We start from the raw sequence: 19,073 nt of genomic DNA on the forward strand, positions 1-19,073 counted from the left end.
TGCAAACTGTTGTACTGTTAAAGTGCTCCAAAGTAACAAAAATGTGGTTTTGCCACTAGCCGCAGCGGGGGGACTAAAGATGTCATTTCAAGCTAATTTTCTTGCAATACTTTATGTAAAATGTGAGTTCATCCTGACAACACTGCTGCTCCCACATCCACAGATGACTGTGATCAATTGAACCAGTTGTTTCCAACACTGTTGTATGTGACATTTATGTGTATTTGTAGCCGAAACGCTAGTTTTAAAAGGTCTTTTGGACTGTTGTCTGATTTAAAAAAAGAAAAAAGAACGAAAAGAAAAAGAAGAAAAGAAAAAAGAAAGAGAGAAAAAAGAAAAGAAAAAGAAAAAAGTGAGCGCCAGAGCGAGGGAGTCATGTAAGCCACCTTTACTGGACCGCAATTCAAACTGGAATATAGTTTTGTCATTTGACAGGAAAGGAGGTTAGGATAGGTAATACTAGCTGGAGAAGACTGAAGCAGCTTTGTTTGTGTCTGTGAGTTCCCCCCATTCTAGTGCCATTCTAGTGTTTCCACAAGAAGACTGAAATAGAAAATGAGCAAACCAGGCAGGCTGGTCAACGAGCCTGGTCAACCAGGTCAGCCAGCCTGGTCAGCCAGCCATGTCAGCCAGCCTGCCTGGTCAACCAGTCAGGTCAGCCAGTCTGCCTGGTCAAGTCAACCAGCCAGCCAGGTCAGCTTGGTCAACCAGCCAGCCTGGTCAGCCACCCTGGTCAGCCTGGTGAGCCAGCCTGGTCAGCCTGGTCAACCAGCCAGCCTGGTCAGCCAGCCTGGTCAACCAGCCAGCCTGGTCAGCCAGCCTGGTCAACCAGCCAGCCTGGTCAGCCAGCCTGGTCAGCCTGGTCAACCAGCCAGCCTGGTCAGCCAGCCTGGTCAGCCTGGTCAGCCTGGTCAACCAGCCAGCCTGGTCAGCCAGCCTGGTCAGCCTGGTCAGCCTGGTCAACCAGCCAGCCTGGTCAGCCTGGTCAACCAGCCTGTCCACACCGCAGTTATTCAACGATAGGCAGCCATTATCTTTGATGAGTTCGAGGGAGCACTTCGTTCATCTAACGTATTCTCACAACAAACTCATTTTGTTTTACAGGAATGAGACTGGGGAGGGTAAAAGAGGCAATGCCAGAAAGAGGAAAACCCAGCTTGAGCAGACTGGCCCTTATGAAAAGGTGAGATGAATTGGAACTTTAATTAACTATTACATCGTAAAGTTATCAAAATAACGCTTTTGGTGAGGAAAAACTGGCATGGCCATTTTCAAAGGGGTCCCTTGACCTCCAGATCAGTGAATGTAAATGGGTTCTATGGGTACCCACGAGTCTCCCCTTTACGGACATGCCCACTTTATGATAATCACATGCAGTTTGGGGCCAAAACCATGCTGTGTAACAAATGGTATCAACCCAAAAATATCTGCAGCAACTTATGAGCCATAATATAGCAAGGGAATGACCATTTTATACTTTCATCATAATGTTCTAAGCCCTTATACACTTTAACAATTTTTGTTAATAATTAATTCATTAATTAAATCATGTTTATTTCAGATTAATAACTAGAACAGCTTGACACACAGTGCTGAGCTGCATCTCAAATTAATCTTCAGGTTCCAGCTTTCAGATGATGAACACCACTTCTATGTGACATCTGTTGTTGACCTTCTATCAAAAACGGGGCTATTGTGGGTCTCGGAGGGTTAATCTGTGTGTCCTTGTTGCAACTTTTTGTTGAAGATTGATCTCGCATGTCGCATTTAGTGAAAGGTTTTGTTGGCTGCGCCACTACATCGCATGGAAAGTTCTATGTTTCATCATTGTAGGCTACATTCAGTTTCTAGTTTATGTGATACACCTAGCTAATAATACTAATACAGTCTAATACAAACAACAGCCCTGAAATAAACACAACCTTCATGAAGGTTGTTAATTTGTAATGCTGTAAAATGTCAGTTTTGTAATTGTTAAACTGAGTGTTGGCTTATCTTTTTGTCAGGCATAGGGATGCACCGATACTGGATGGAATATCGGGCTGATACTGACTCAAATAGCTGGATCAAATGTCTGTGACAATGGGGCCAATCTATTCAATTCAGCTCTATGTTTATATAAGATATACATTATATACTAGAATTTAAATTCCTGCTCATTTTGAAGATTTCTTTTACCCAGTTGCTGGTTTATGTTTTATTATTTTAATGATAAAAACAATTCAGTAAATGTATATCTATGTATTTATTTGTCAAATTTAATTTGAAAAAGTTAGGAAAACAATGTTTAAGTCCAGCCTGATGTTGCCTTACACGTAAAAGAGTGATCCCAGTCACTTCCACACAGTGAGGCACACAGCTGATTAATGAAACACTGGTCGGTATCGACCAACACCCAAAGCCCAGGTACTGAAAAAGTCGGATCTGTGCATCCCTAGTCAGGCATCACATTCACAATATGAGACAATCCCTTTTAAAGCCAAATCAAAAAGCTCTCCTGCAACGTCTTTTGTCGGACTGAGGGTGGTGCAGGAGACCTGGATGTATGGCCATCTTCTTCTTGTTGTTCTTCCTCCCTGTAACTTTCAGTGTGTGATGTTTTTAAATGTTTGAAGAGGTTACTCGTGTTGCTGCTGTGTGCCACGTTCTTGTCACAAATGGTGCATCTTGCCGTTATTTTATCTACAGAGGAAAAGTAGCACCACACAACGCTGCGTTTCCTTTTTTGCCATTCTTCCATTCTCTGACACTCAGCTCGCTCTCCGTAGACCTCCTGCAGTAGACTCACTCACAGGTTTAATGCAGAAGTGTGCGGCTGCGCGCTACATTCTGATCTCACATAGGTTTCCACAGTCATGTGACACATATTGAAAACGTTTGGAAGTTATGCAGCCACGTTTTGTCTTTATAATTTTATTAGCGATATTTAAAAAAAATAATTCAATACCAAATGAGTAACCTGTGAGTATCGATCCGCCCAACTACCCCCACAGTATAAGACAATGCAATACAATCCAACAGCTTTTATTGCAGAAATGTAATATTAGACAGCATTAATTTTATCTAGGTCTACCTGCAACTTTGTGTAATTCAAAATGAAGTTATGTTATATGGGGTCTTCGCTGCTTGTCTGTACAACATGTACATCATAAACTTGAAAAGGTTATGATGTCCTTGACATGTCATTTATTTGTATTTTCTTTCCACAGAAGCAACTTTACCAAGCCCAGTTAACCAGAAGTTATCCTGCTACATCCTTCAAAGACAATGACTTTGGCTTCACCCAAGAACAAGTGATGCATAATCCTAGTGATAAAACTGGCCACAATAAAATGTGTCACAAAGGTCAGAATTTCACAACTAAAAATAAGCGTAATATGAACAAGCAGCAGCAGAAAAATCTGCATCAACAGAAGGATGGATGGAGAACTGCCAATAGAGGTGGAAGCCATCGGACTAGACCTACTTGGGGAAAAGGTGGAGGACACAGTAAAAATAAATATGACAAGCAGGTAAGCAAGACACTTGGCTGTGACTGTCATATTATCCAACTTCAGCAAAGAGTATAGAAGCAAAGAGGTGAAACTCCGGTACTTTTTTGACAATAACCGCTAGATGGCGCTGTGGTTGTGCTTTCACCATTTTGGACTGAAAACTCCAATGAGTCCATTGCTGTGGAATGTATAAAGAGACGTAAGGAAATCAGATGATAATTTTTTAATGAGGTAAATCAACTTCCCAGTAGGAACACTTATATAGTCCTCATTTAAATCATTATCTCCTGAAAGTTGTAAAATGAACTAACAGCTGAATCCAGAGTTCTTTTCCTCGGCATAATGATCGTGCATCAGCACTGCCCTGCACGCTCATATAACATATCGGGTTCTACCAGCTTCCTGCTTGCTGTATGCGGCTGTAATAATGGATATATTGGCTGTAATTCATCACTTTTATTATCTTCTAATACACCCATGGGCTGTATGCTGTCAGCCTGTTGGATGTATTAACGTCTCTGCTCCCAAACAACCGGCTATCGGCCAGTAGCTAGTAGTGCTAGTTGCTTGACATCAACAGAGTTTAATGGAGTTGTTGGCTATTTACTAACAAGCAGGACAAAAGACCAGAGGTCTGTACTACGAGGCAGGATTCGACCTTAGCGAGGTAACTTCAGGGTTAACTGCGGGGTTTCCGTCCTACGAAGGTGGATCGCTTCTTATCGAGGTAGATCACCATGGTAACTGATGCTGAACAGCTAACCTGCTCCGGAGCAGGTTATGTTCCAGATAAGAGATCAACTCGTATAAAAGCACCTCCTACTGACCAATCAAAGCTCAATGCGGTGATTGTATGATAATATTACACAAATATGAAGAAGTTACAGTCATAATCAGACTAAAAACAACACAGTTTAAACTGAGAGATGCAGGAAGGACAGCTGGCTGTATGCTGTGGGTGTTTACCGCTTTGAATTATATTTTCATACGTATTTTTTAACTTTCTCTTGAGTCCGTTTCACACCGCCTGAGAGGGGGGACGCAGCTGAAAGAAGGTTCAAATAGTCATACACGCCGCAACGTTATTACTGGGCATGATTCGGTGTAATCCAGTCATCTGTTATACATTTAAAAGATATTTATATCTATACGAGTATATCTTACTTTTGAGTGTTCTGTTAAATTAATAAATCTGTTAATTTACGCATTCACACATCGGGAGTTTTTTCTTTTGCCAGCTGTTCTTCCTGCATTTGGCAGCTTCAACTGTGTTACTTAGCCTGGATTAAGTGTTTACCTTCTTTGTATTTGTCTAATATATACTGGAAAAACAAAGTTCGGAAACTTGTGTTTGGTCGATTATTTCTATTTTGTTACAATGCTAATTGTCATTGTATTTTACATGGTTGGAAAGCCTGTTTATTTACCTTCGCAATGATGTCCAACTTGTAAGGATCATGCATTTGTGGGATGAGCAGCACAGCTGATTATGTGGGTAGCGCCCAAGAAAAATTTGCCAAAATGCTCTGCCAATGGTAAACAGTGTATTCTCATAAGGCTGCCAGGAAGCCTGCAATGACTGCCCTTCACCGTCAGGCCCGTTGGCGCTGGTGTCGACAACACAGACAATGGAACCTGAACATGTGGGGGAATGTCATGTTCAGTGATGAGTCCAGGTTCTGTCTGCGAAAGTTGGATGGCAGGGTCAAAGCATGGAGACGACGCAGAGAACGCTATGCTGATTGTTGCACCGATGGAGTAACAGCTTTTATTGGGGGCAGTGTCATGGTGTGGGGCGGCATCTCCCTCACTGGCAAAACAAGGCTTGTCATCATTGAAGGCCATCTCAATGCAGGGAGATATCGGGATGAGATTCTGCAGCCAGTGGCGATCCCATATCTCCACAATCTGGCACCTAACTTCATCCTCCAAGAAACAACGCTCGCCCCCACAGAGCCAGGGTTATCACAGACTACCTCCACAATGTGGGAGTAGAGAGAATGGAACGGCCTGCCAAGAGTCCACACCACAACCCAATTCAACACTTGTAGGATCAGCTTGGGCGTGCTGTACGTGTTAGAGTGACCAACGCAACCTCGCTGGCTGACCTGCAACGAATCCTGGTTGAGGAATGGAACGCCATCGCACAGCAACGTGTGACCAGGTTGGTGACCAGCATGAGGAGGAGGTGCCAGGCTGTTGTGGCTGCGTATGGATCTTCCACCGCTACTGAGGCTCCTGACGGTGTATTAAATGAATAAAGTGTAAAATTGCCAATATGTCATGTTCGTTCCTTGTTACTGATAGAGAGTTCAATCATCCAATCCACCAAACAACTCAAAACAAGAGTCAATACCAACAGGAGAATACACTGTTTACCATTGACGGAGCATTTTGGCAAATTTTTCTTGGGCGCTACCCACATAATCAGCTGTGCTGCTCATCCCACAAATGCATGATCCTTATAAGTTGGACATCATTGTGAAGGTAAATAAACAGGCTTTCCAACGACGTCAAATACAATGACCATTAGCATTGTAACAACAGAGAAATAATCCACCAAACACAAGTTTCCAAACTTTGTTTTTCCAGTTTAGTTTACTCTTTGTTAAATGTGCCCCTCTGCCTGTCTGTCTGCAAATCTGTGGACTTGTCCTTGTTTGTGATTGGTCATATGCTGCTAACACCGCCCCGTTCATGTGAATGCGCTGATAGCCAGACTGAGAAACCCTGGGTTGATTTACCGAGTTGATAACCAGCTTCGTAGGACCGCTTAGCGGGATCTCGTTTGTTAAGGTTAGTGAAGACAGATAACAAGAAGATACCCTGGGTATTTTGAACTCACTTCGTAGTACAGGCCTCAGGACACAACCATGGTCTGTGGTCTGTTGGACCCTCTTCTACATCCATGGTCTGGTCTGTTGGACCCTATTCTACATCCATGGTCTGTGGTCTGTTGGACCCTCTTCTACATCCATGGTCTGGTCTGTTGGACCCTCTTCTACATCCATGGTCTCTGGTCTGTTGGACCCTCTTCTACATCCATGGTCTGGTCTGTTGGACCCTCTTCTACATCCATGATCTGTGGTCTGTTGGACCCTCTTTTACATCCGTGGTCTGTGGTCTGTTGAACCCTCTTTTACATCCATGGTCTGTGGTCTATTGGACCCTCTTTTACATCTGTGGTCTGTGGTCTATTGGACCCTCTTTTACATCTGTGGTCTATTGGACCCTCTTCTACACCCATGGTCTGTGGTCTGTTGGACCCTCTTCTACATCCGTGGTCTGTGCTCTATTGGACTCCATTTTGGAGATCATTGACATGAAAATGTTTGAGATTGCTCTGCTCTGTGTGCTGGATTGTTCTAACTACCATATTTGTCCATCACTCACTTTATGCTCCTCTGGGAAGCAGCTGGGCAAAATAGTTTAATAAGAAGTAAGTAAATTGTTATAGTATGCATATTTATAATATTTTATTGTTCAACACAAGAAACATCAGTAGAGACATTAAAATTATGACAATAGAATAGAAATAACTGTTTTACTTTTGTACGGCACTTTATAGGCGTGCGTTTTACTGGCGTCAGGTAGTCTCCTTCAGTCCAACATGGCGGAAGTGTCGCTCTGCTGATGTTGCAATGGAAGGAACAATTGACTTTCACTTCCTATCAATATCCGTTCTTTGTCTTCAGCCTGTTATCTGTTGCAGTTTGAATGAAAGGACATTTCCAACTGCTGTTGTGGCAGAAGAGGCATTCAGATCAGTAATTTTGCATGTCTAATAAAAACAGGGCCAGTATTGGGCGTGACAGTCCCCAGTTCAAATCTGGCCCGTGACCTTTGTTGCTGGGTCAGATAAACAGGCACGGGGCTAAAATGCTTCTGACACTTATAGCTGCAGTATGTAGAATTGGAGCAAATATGATTAAAAAAAGTTATTTTTATAAAACGGTCACTATATCCTGACGATGGTGCATGAGACAGGTAAAAAAAATTGGAGGAAAACAACCAATCAGAGCTGTTCTGGAATCTGCCGTCTCTGAGCAGCTGTCAATCACTCACGAACTTCGATCAAACGGTCAAACTAGGCAGCGCTGATCAAATATGAATCAATATTCTGTTACTGTAATGTCTATTTCTCTCCTCAGATGTTCTCAGAATCATCTTGTAGTGTACTGTTTAGCTGTAAAATGAGAACGTTTGTGATCCGGCAGCCATGTTGCACTACGTAGTTTGACCGTTTAATCGGAGTTTGCGAGTGATTGACAGCTGCCTCCGTTGAATGAACAGCCAATAGGAATGCTCTCTCTGAAATTATCTGTGATTGGTCAAAGTATACCGTCACGGGCTAGATGTTCTAAAGCCTGAAAACAGAGCCATGAGGAGTAGAAGTCTAGTTTTCTCTCAGAACACTTGAATTACAATATGCTGAAAGGTTATTATGGGATTTTTGCCCAATGATGCCAAAAACATTCTGCCTACTGCAGCTTTAAGGAAACTGTTTTGAAATTACTTGTGAGGTAGTAGAAATTGTTCATGTTTTTATTTCTTGTCAGAAGTGTCTCCAGTGTAGCCTTGTGATCCAAAAGCCTCTGGGCAGATAAAGTCACATTAACCTGAGGCCATGATAATAAAACAACAACAACAAAGATACACTATTAATTTACACGAATCAATCCACCAAATTTAAAGGGACTGTTTGTAACTTCTTACACGTATAAATCACCCGGGTCGGTGTCTCATGGTCGCTCGCGTGTTGCTACGATGCTCAGACTCGGACTCCAACACAAACTACAGTGAAGCACCAAAACCTCTTGGTTGTATCTAGTGAAGCCCGTCTGTTAAACAGTGTTGGCCGCGGTCGGAGGACGCGGGGGAGACCGTAGCTTTGGTCTCCAGGATCGGAGCCTCTGCTGTACTCTGCTCCTCTGCCTGCCTTCACTCAGCTCGCTCCACCTCACGTGCATGCCCTCACACTCCACACTGCAGAAGAGTTAGTTTAGCTCTGAGAATATCTAGTGGACGTTTGTGCAGAAATAACTGCTGCAGCTCCTCCAGACCAACAGAGGTTTCCCGTGTCTTGTGAAGTGACGGGGCTCCGCAGAGAGAAACGTTATCGTCTCCGATCAAAACTCCGGCATCTCCCCCGTTCCCTCCGGGAGGCTGAGGCAGGAAAAGCCAACACTAGGATCAGCATTGATTCATGGAGAGACCTTCGTCTGGTCAGCTAACATTACTGCCAAGCAGCTGAAATATAGAGTGATATTGTGCTTTTAGCTGACGTGTGTCTCCTCACTGTTTTGAGCGATGCTCATTCATGTCTATGTAGAGCGAGCAAGCGCGAGCCCGACATTAACTTTAGTTGACTTAACGGCCACAGGTGAAGCTGTTAACAAGACATTTCTGATTCTTACAATCAGTCCCTTTAAGTAATTAAGTAACTGCTTCCAACGGAAGCTCAAAATGCCACTAAAAGTTAGTTCAGGGAGCAAATAAATGCTTCCTTGAAAACGTATTAATCATGTCTTAATCAAAATGTTTGTGAATTTTATTGTTATGCTCATCTTTCCTCTTTAGGACATCCAAGTGGAACCTACAAGGTTCATGTCACAGGATTTCAAGGACCAGAATGCTGTGTTGGTGGACGGGCGGTTAGTGTGTCGACATTTCCTTTTCGGAAGGTGCATCAAGGCAGGTTATGTTTATTGTGTATATTAATATATATATATATATATATATATATATATATATTTTTAAAAAGTGATATGATACCAAAATTGACATGTCAAAGTGACTCACCCAGTGTCTAGACTGCAAGCATCCTGTCAGCCTCGCACTCGCTTCACGACAGCAAGGGATGCACCGATCCGACTTTTTCAGTCCTGATACAGATAGCGACACCTGGGCTTTGGGTGTCGGCCGATAAATGGTACCCCTCCAATACGGAGTACTGATCCAATACCAGTGTTTAATTAATAAACTGTATGCCTCACTGTGTGGAAGAGACTAGGATCATGCTTTTATGTGTAAGGCAACATCAGGCTGGACTAAAACATTACTTTCCTGACCTTGTAAAACAAAATGTAACAAATAAATACATAAATATAAATTTACTGAATTATATATTATAAGATAATAAAGCGTACACCAGCAACTGGTAAAAGAAATCTTCAAATTGGTCAAAACTTAAAAAGTAATTAAAATGACAGTCTATAATGTATATAGTATATAAAAATAGAATTGAATAGACTGGTTTAAGCCAGATAATGAGAGGATATCCTGGGTATGTTGAACTTCGTAGTACAGACCTCTGATCTATTTTCCATCAACATGGATGCATATGATTAATTTACAACAGGTTACAGCTTTCTGAGTCTGAGCAAAGCCTGCACTAATTATTTTGACCACTAGAGGATAATCTCTCCATAGAAAAGACTTTAAAGAAAACGTTCTATGTATACCACACAAAACGGAATCAATAAACAAACAAGCCATCGGAAACAATACAACCAAAGGACAAGGTCCGGTAATGATGAAATAAAGACAATGTGATAAAAGTTTAATAAATAAATGGATTAAATAATGAAAAACCCTAAAATATGTGGTATATATTAGTAATATAGTCAACCTCGCATTTACGCGTGTACTATCGAAAAAAATAGACTAAATGCCTAAATACACACTTCAGGTCGCAGTTCCACCCGTGAGACGCAGCTGCGATGCAGCCGGTGTAGACAGCTGCATAGATTAACATGAGCGCGTATCTATTGCGCCAACGCGAGTGAAAAGTGTGTCTGATATGTGTCTGATACGCTTGCAGTCTAGACACGTGGTTATGGGATAGAAAAAGGCCTCATTATTGTGGCTTTATTGTTGTTCTAACTGCACACAGGGTGATGACTGCCAACTGGAACATATTGAGGGTTACAACGATCTTGTCAAAGAAGTGTGCAAATTCTACATCCAAGGAGTCTGTACAAAAGGGGAGGGCTGCCCATACATGCATAATATCCTTTGGTTGAACAGCAATAATCTGTACATCTTTCTGTCAATAACTCATTGCAGTGATTAGTATTGTACTGCTATTTGTCAAAAAGTGGATGTTAAATATGGAACTTTTCCTTTACGAAGCTGCACTGTCCTTTCCTTGCAAGTACTTCCACAGCAAAGGCAAATGTTATCAAGGAGCAGATTGCAGGTTTTCCCATGAGCCACTCAATGACGTCACTAACCGACTGTTGTGTGAGGTGTGTATGTAAAAATCCACTATTAAAATGTTTTATTTGCATTGCTGTTTGCTGAAGACGATTGCATGTCTCTGCTTCTTCTCACTGCAGGCATTAAAACGGGAGCATGACCTCTGTGAACTTAGAAAAAAAGCTGAACAGAAGGCATCAGGACAGCCAGAGGACACAGAGGAGTCCGAAATTATAGAAGCAAATAGGACCCCAGATACACTCCTACAATCACTCAGGTATGCATAGAAATGTATCTAACAATCAATCATTCATACCGGTTATCGGGGGTGTCTTGATTTTGTTTCTAAATTAGAAGTTGGACGAAATTAGCTTCCGATCTCGTTAATCGAAAACAAAAGCAAAACCACCAATTATTAAATTTTTCTCCGCCCCGCCTACCTGCATGCATCCAAAGAAAAATACAGCTGTACTCGAGTACTGTAACAGCCTTCTCACTCATGGTTAAAACTATAAACCAGCACAAAAATCACTATTACCAACAAAGCCATCATGTTCTGAACAGACACATTACATTACAAACACTAAGTAACATTTGCATTTTGGAACATTAAACAGCAAACTTAAACTACTCAGTCCTGCACTCAGGACTAGGCATGCATGATGGGAAATGTGGGCCATCCATGTCGCTACAATACTCAGGGCACTTCCTTGCATGCCTACAAGGCCTATTTAAAGAGGCTGGGACATGATCTTGAGCTACAGGTATGGGGTATAACACATGCGCAGTGTAACTGGAGTTGCAGTTGTGCGTTGCGATTGGCTCAATTTCAGCGAGTGCAGATCAGATTTTACTGATCATGTGTTGTACCCCAAAGATGTGATGACGCGTGATATCTCCTCTTTTCACTCTCCTTCCATATGCCTAATGGCATTGTACACTGCATGAAGTAGCAAAGCGTCCAGCGGACTTTTCCTTTCTCATAACTCTTCTACTCTTACTTGATTTAACATTAAGTCACTGCATCTCCTGACAGAACAACACCACGGGTGAATTCCAGCCAACATGCACGTTTTTTCAGTTCAACATTGTTGAATCAGAGCAGCTGATATTGGTAGTGAGAGCAACAAGCTGGCAGACTGCTGTCTCAAAGATCTGCCCTCGGTGACACCCATGGGTGACGCACAGCGATCAGAGGAGAGAGGGAAAAAAAGAGAGAAAAGACACAAGCACAACCATAAATGACAACAAAACCCTATTTTTGTAGATTACAGCACACTTGTAATGCACTGCAGAAGGATTTCTGTTTAGTTTCTGTAATGATTATGTACTGAGGTGGTCACACAGATACTGAGATTGAACAGATGCAGCTTTTTATATTGTAGACTGTTGTAGTCCAATTTTTGAAACACTTTCTAAATAACAAGGGACTTCAGTTCTCTTTTTAAAGAAGAATTTGAAAGTGTAAATGACAGTTGTCAGAGCATAAAACCAAAGATCTGTTGATCTTTACAAATCAAGACTTCATAATCTAACAATGGCTTGTTTAAATCAAAAGTCAAATTGAATCGTGACACCCCTACCAGTTATGATATGAGTAATTAGCATTCACTTCCTAGCACGCTGATATTTTTATTTTTCAGGCCTATCTTTTACAACAGCGAAGAGATAAATGCTGAGAAGGAAACCTTGGTATGTCAGACTGACGACCTGGCTGATGTCATGGAGGAAGCTGTCCCACCACAAGCATCAGATGCTGTCCGGCCTCACATTCCCCCGTCAAGCAATCTGAACTATGAGGAGCCGATTTGCTATTCAGTTGCAGCAGTGCTTGGATCTCAACTATTCAAACCTTTCCAAAGTTTCTTTACAACTCCAGGAAGTCAAGAATCTGTCACTTCTGGCTCTACAAGCCAAAGCGAAGCTCCCTACTCTGTGGATGCTGTTCTCAGGTCCTATAAATCAGTGGAAAATTCAACCTTTGGCCACACACCTACCCCTCCTACTACACAAACTGTATCCTATACGCCAAAAACCGACTTTGAAGAGATCACTGGTCCTCTGCTAAGCTCAGAAACCCAAACCGAGAAGGTCTTGTATTCGGTTAATACCAGAAATGAAGTGAACAAATCCCAGGAAAGAACAATCATGAGCTTGTCATCCCTCCAAGTGCACACCAGCCTGATTTCAAAGACCTGCCCTAGTTCCACTCTGGCCTCCAGGGATTACAAGAAACAAGGTGGCAATATGCCAGAACCCCTAAAACCTGCTCAAAGAGCTGCTCATGAAGTCAAGTTGGAGTTGCTGCTTTCTCCTGTTACTGAGGAAGAGAGGTCTGCATCCTCCAAAAACAAAGGAGCAATGAAAGGAAGCATGCACCTGCCTACGGATATTACGTGCTCAGTAAATTGTAAAGGTGTTATTCCTTTTGGACGCACTAACCGCAAAAGCATTTCTTCAAGGCCCGCTGGTCAGACATCTACCTCCAGGCTGAACACATCTGACTCACAAGCCTCAATGAAGCCTTGTTATTCCTCTTCAGATTTCACAGAGTTTAAAGGTGGATCTGCGGTTCCTGTTGACTCTGTCACCTGCTTCATGAAAACAAGTGATTCTGCAAACTCCGTCAGTTGTCATTTAGCTGCAAAACAACCCACTAAGATCCACCTGCACTCCAAAAAGACAACAGCTGGCCTCAAATGTGGCACACATCATCATTCAACTGCAGTCACAGCAGAGTGTAGCAGTAAAATGGCACGTTGTGGTGATTTGGCAGCCGGATCTAAAAAGACCCTGAAAAGACCCTTTCGTAGCCTTTTCGCAAGCCCCATTTCTGACGCTCTGCAGCCTATAGACGATTCTGTAACAGATTCCTCTTGTCCTCAAGGCTTCATTCAATCCTCCTGTTCCCCACAGTCTGCAGATTACACAAGTAATCTTGTTAAAAGAGTGATTGAACATGACAAAGCCTCTGCCAGGCCCTTCCTCAGCCTTTTTGCTACTCCTCTCCCATCCATAGAGTCTCTGGAGCATTCCAGGATTTCCTCTTGTTCTCAACATTCAAACCAGTTTGTTAAAAATACATCTCAGTTATCAAACTCCAAACAAAGGGCTTCTAATTTAGAGCCACCTCTCCCAGGCCAAGCTGATTACAAAGAAATCCCTCATGCGCTAAGATTCCCCAATCTTTCTGGTAATCCTAAAATAGGAAATGAAGACAATTCAAAGGAGCATGTAAATCAAGCTACAAAGCAGCTGGTGAATCCCGTCTGTAGCCTTGTGTCGGATTCTCTCAGTCCAACTCCTTGTGGTAACAGTCCATCTACAACCCATGCTCATCAGCCGCTGCCCGACATCTCATCCCACAAAGGTAAGGACGTGCCACACACTGCTTACAAGTTCTAGTGTGAAATGCTGATTTGCTGCTGAAGTATGTTGTTACTGCCTCATTTTGTAGGATCCGTAGTAGCAGCCACTGCAAATTCAGTTCTGAAGACACTCTTTCTGAGCCTGGGCCCGTACCAAGAGGATGGAGAGCAACAGGATAGTAGATCACATCAGTGTCCCTGCAGGTAAGCTGTATATTCATTCCTGTTGAAGAAATTTATATTACTATTAGGGCTGTCAATCGATTAAAATATTTACTTGCAATTAATCGCATGATTGTCCATGATAAACTGCAGTTAATTGCACATTTTTTATCTGTTCAAAATGTACCTTAAAGGGAGATTTGTCAAGTATTTAATACTCTTATCAACATGGGAGTGGGCACATATGCTGCTTTATGCAAATGTATGTATATATTTATTATTATAAATCAATTCACAACACAAAACAATGACAGATATTGTCCAGAAACCCTCACAGGTACTGCATTTAGCATAAAACAATATGCTCCAATCATAACATGGCAAACTGCAGCGCAACAGGCAACAACAGCTGTCAGTGTGTCAGTGTGCTGACTTGACTATGACTTGCCCCAAACTGCATGTGATTATCATAAAGTTGGCATGTCTGTAAAGGGGAGACTCGTGGGTACCCATAGAACCCTTCACAGATCTGGAGGTCAGAGGTCAAGGGACCCCCTTTTCCTCGCCAACATTTAGCTCAACTATGGAGTGTTATTTAGTCTCCTTCGCAACAAGCTAGTATGACATGGTTGGTACCGATGGATTCATCAGGTTTACTAGCTTTAAAAGTGAGCCTGCCTCAACCTTGAAAATTGCAAGTTGCGTTAAAGAAATTAGTGGCATTAAAACAAACCCAAAGAGGAGGAAATGGTGCATTTACTGAGGACTGTTTTCAACTGTGGATTAATCCAGATTTGGTGCTGAGTATTTACGGCACCATGATGGTGAATGTGGGATATACTTAAAAAGAGCTACAGTGCCCATCATCCTTATGATGGAACATGTCACCCAGTGTTAACAGTGTGGCTCATCAATGTGTTTTTAATATTTTTGGGATAAAAATTAAGCTCTATGGCACAGAAGAATATAATTTCTCAGCCTTCGGTTACTCACAGAGGACATTTTAGTGAGATCAATTCATTGGTTTTGGTCTTTTCATGGCATTTGTTGACGATAAGAAAAATACAGAATCTTGTCGGACTTCTAATTTAAACACACACTTGAGATGCTGTGGGGGTTGATTTTGGGTATTTCTATTGTCCAGATGAGACTGTCAGGCTCTATACTCTGAGTTATGTTGTATCTTACCCTTCTCTGGATAGTGTGTGGCCTCTCATAACTTTGTGCCTCTTTCTGTCATCTGTAATCTGCTCCTCAGACTCCCAGTCCAACAGTCGACTGAAAACATAGTTGCAAACTCAACAGAGCACCAGCACGCTCTTCAGACTCCACACATTTCCGTCAGCAGTCCAGGAATGACTGAACCTCAGGTGACAAACTCACCTGGCACAACCAACATGCCATGCAAACCAGTGGCGCCGCTGATGCAGCATCGCACCAGACCAAGACAGAAGCCCACATCAGAGGAAGGAATGTGTGTAAATGGGGACGTGGTGGCCACACCATTCAAGGACCTTTTCAAGACTTTAGACACCACCGTTTTCCACGGACATTAACGTTGGATGACTTTTATGTTAAATCACACTAATAATCTTCTTATGCTTGTGCTTCTTTGTACACACTGATCTGTGTGTTCTAGGAAAGTAAAATCATTCCATGTGGGGCTTTAAAGAGGTGGCAAACTAGTCAGCGCTGATCAAATATGAATCAATATTGTGTTACTGTAATGCCTATTTCTCTTCTCAAATGTTCTCAGAATCTTCTTGTAGTGTACTGTTTAGCTGTAAAATGAGAAAGTTTGTTGAGATCAGTTGAGGAAATGCCAAGCACCGCCCACCAGCTGGAGCAAACGTTCTCATTTTTACAGCTAAACAGTACACTACAAGATGATTCTGAGAACATCTGAGGAGAGAAATAGACATTACAGTAACAGCATATTGATTCATATTTGATCAGCGCTGCCTAGTTTGATTGTTTAATCAGAGTTTGTGAGTGATTGACAGCTGCCTCCGTTGAATGAACAGCCAATAGGAACGCTCTCCCTCTGAAATGACCTGTGATTGGTCAAAGTCTCCCGTCACGGGCCAGATGTTCTAAAGCCTGAAAACGGAGCCATGAGGAGGAGTAGAGGTCTAGTTTTCTCTCAGAACACTTGAATTACAATATGCTGAAAGGTTATTATGGGATTTTTGCCCAATGATGCCAAAACATTCTGCCTACTGCAGCTTTAAGGAAACTGTTTTGAAATTACTTGAGGTAGCAGAAATTGTTCATGTTTTTATTTCTTGTCAGAAGTGTCTCCAGTGTAGCCTTGTGATCCAAAAGCCTTTGGGCAGATAAAGTCCCATTAACCTGAGGCCATGATAATAAAACTAAAAGAACAACAAAAATACACTATTAATTTACACGAATTAATCCACCAAATTTAAGTAATTAAGTAACTGCTGCCAGAGAAAGCTCAAAATGCCACTAAAAGTTAGTTAGGGAGCAAATAAATGCTTCCTTGAAAACTCATTAATCATGTCTTAATCAAAATGTTTGTGAACAGCAGAATGACCGCTTGACAACATCCACTGTTAGAAATGAAAGAGGGAGTTTTGAAGTCCATGGAGAAGAAAACTTTTGGATTCACAAGCAAAACTTTTGGATTTGCATTAATACATTTTCAATAACAATTTTATTTGAATCACAATAAAACATTTTTTTGATTTCAGTGTCGTTGGTTTTGCTCTTTAATCTATTTTTTTATTACAGTGTGGAAAGTTTTGCTCTCAAACCTATTCTGTTAGATTGGATTATAAAGACACTAAAGTAACTCCGTATTGAACACCCATGGGAGATTTTGGAGTGAGTGTTAGACTCTTCTCGTTATCTTGAATTGTCTGGATCTCAATATGCAAATTGCTCATCTGGTACAGACCGCCATGAACGTTACGGGGAGATGAAGACCCTCCAGTCAATATGAGCCGTCTGTTCTCAGGCAAGCACAGAGAATATGGTCCGATCCAGCCTTATACTCCAGATTGTCCTCAGGCAGTAATAATGTAAACTCAACTGCTTGAAAAGTCATTTGTGCCTACCTTAATAAAGAATTTAAATAATGTTGCTTGAGGCTGCAGGGGTTGTAGAGTAGCTTCATGATATGAAAGGGGTTGTGTAATACATTCCTGATCTGTGGAGTGAGGTTGTGTAATACGTAGCTTGTTCTGATCACTGATTGTGTAATATGTGTAATTTGTGGTTGTGATGTGTTTCAGAGCATTTATCAGGTGAGACTTCAGAGACTTGGTCTAAAGTATACGGGAGTACACAAATTTAAGGCAACAAACTTTATTAGAGGTTTACTTTTCCACCAAGTGCGTCTTCATCAGAGACTCTGATAAAGCATCGTTTTAAAAGCATTCTAATGAGGATATCTCCCTTTTGAAATATATTCCTTTAATAACCCTGATTCTGTGTCGGAGCTATTAAATGACCATATTGATATGTGAATATCTAATCAACTTTCACGTTTCAACCACATGTTGCCCATTGATTGGAATCCCCCTCTGGTACTAGTAAAGTGTGGTCAAGAGAACGGATACAGCTCCAGAGACGGACGCTAAGCTTGGTAGCTAGGTAGCTTGTCACTCTCCGACACGGAGGGGCCGTTAGACCCGGCGGCTGCTGGCCACCTGCCTGCCCTTCGGCCATTTTCTCTAACCAGTGTAGCATCAAAGCATGATGGAATTAGCAAGCTAGCTAACTAGCCAGATGTCCGCTAGCTAGCTAGCTAATTCCATCATGCTTTAAAGAAACAATTCCCAGTTAGAAAGGGTGAAAAGTAAAGCTAGACAATGTTTGCCTGGGACCCAAAAATCACTAAATCTGCCCCTGAAACCACATCCAGGTCGCGGTGACTCGCGGTCAGAAACATTGGTGAAATACACTTAGCAGAGGTCATTTCCATATAGGCATATTAGTCGCTTGCTTTGACATAACCACCGCAGTTATGAAGTAGAGCATGGGTTTTATGAGTGGAGGTGTTCCCGGCGGTGAAGTTATAAGTTAGTATGGCAAAAAACATCCACAGTTTGTATTGCAATGGCAGAGTGACGCTGTTCCTGTAGGCCAGGGGGTCTCAAACTCTACTCAAAGGATCGCATCTGATTTTTATTTAAGATCAGAAGTTCGGAACAATTAGTGATCAGTAAATAATATCATACGGTGTTGTATTCATAACACGAGTAGAGATAGGTATCAGTTGATCGATGCTCCTTATTGGTTCTTTTTCATAACTAAATAATTGCTATTTAATATATTATTTTGAAAAAGAATAAATTCAGAACAGGAATAATTTAACTATATAAATACATCTATAATGTCAATCAAATAAATAATATTCCTGAAGTTGATAAAGAATGAAGAACACAAACATCAGTCAGTTGGTCGTTCATCCTGTCCTCTGTCCTCCTCCCTCTGCTGCTGATCATATTGAACGTGTCCAAATTGCACCAAATTTGAAAAAGCACTCCCTTGGGTCCCCAACAATACACCCGCCACGTGTGAAGTAGATTAAATGAGCAGTTCTCGCGATGTGTGAATAACAGACAGACAGATAGACTCCTGGCTTTATAGTTGGATTGAAACATTTTGTCTTGAAACTTGAACTTTTAGTTTTTAGGCCAGGGATTCAGTATAGCTCAAAAAGTCTCCTAACAAAGTTGACTTCTCAGCAGAAACATTGTGGAAAGTTCAAACTGCAGTATTACATTATGATAGCATTTTTAAATTTCACCTCCTTTACACTATATGCACAATTGTTGGACAAAGTCATCTCTCTGGACAGGTTGTCAGTGAAACAGAGTCG

At 41.8% G+C, this 19,073-nt stretch overlaps 1 protein-coding gene across 4 annotated transcripts; it reads left to right on the plus strand.

Annotated features, from left to right (window-relative positions):
- Positions 1 to 607: 607 nt before the first annotated feature.
- Positions 608 to 16,937, plus strand: LOC141763026 (uncharacterized). 4 transcript variants are annotated; one of them, XM_074627292.1, is made up of 11 exons: positions 608 to 624; positions 655 to 693; positions 1,105 to 1,183; positions 3,210 to 3,512; positions 9,075 to 9,188; positions 10,390 to 10,504; positions 10,635 to 10,744; positions 10,835 to 10,971; positions 12,338 to 14,064; positions 14,152 to 14,266; positions 15,483 to 16,937. In XM_074627292.1, coding segments are annotated over exons 1-11 (3,039 nt in total). In that variant the 5' UTR covers positions 608 to 622; the 3' UTR covers positions 15,781 to 16,937. The 4 variants fall into 4 exon arrangements, with proteins under 4 accessions (XP_074483393.1, XP_074483368.1, XP_074483384.1 ...); XM_074627267.1 differs by having other exon boundaries at positions 608 to 693; XM_074627283.1 differs by having other exon boundaries at positions 608 to 693; positions 14,161 to 14,266.
- The last annotated feature ends 2,136 nt before the right edge of the window (positions 16,938 to 19,073 follow it).

Source organism: Sebastes fasciatus, chromosome 3 (assembly GCF_043250625.1).
Source record: "Sebastes fasciatus isolate fSebFas1 chromosome 3, fSebFas1.pri, whole genome shotgun sequence".
Taxonomy (NCBI): domain Eukaryota; kingdom Metazoa; phylum Chordata; class Actinopteri; order Perciformes; family Sebastidae; genus Sebastes; species Sebastes fasciatus.

Coding starts and splice junctions, on each gene's coding strand:
- LOC141763026 (XM_074627267.1), top strand. CDS start 623: ATGTCAGCCAGCCTGCCTGGTCAACCAGTCAGGTCAGCCAGTCTGCCT. Junction 1,184..3,209: donor AGACTGGCCCTTATGAAAAG/GTGAGATGAATT, acceptor TTCTTTCCACAG/AAGCAACTTTACCAAGCCCA. Junction 10,505..10,634: donor GGGCTGCCCATACATGCATA/ATATCCTTTGGT, acceptor ACGAAGCTGCAC/TGTCCTTTCCTTGCAAGTAC.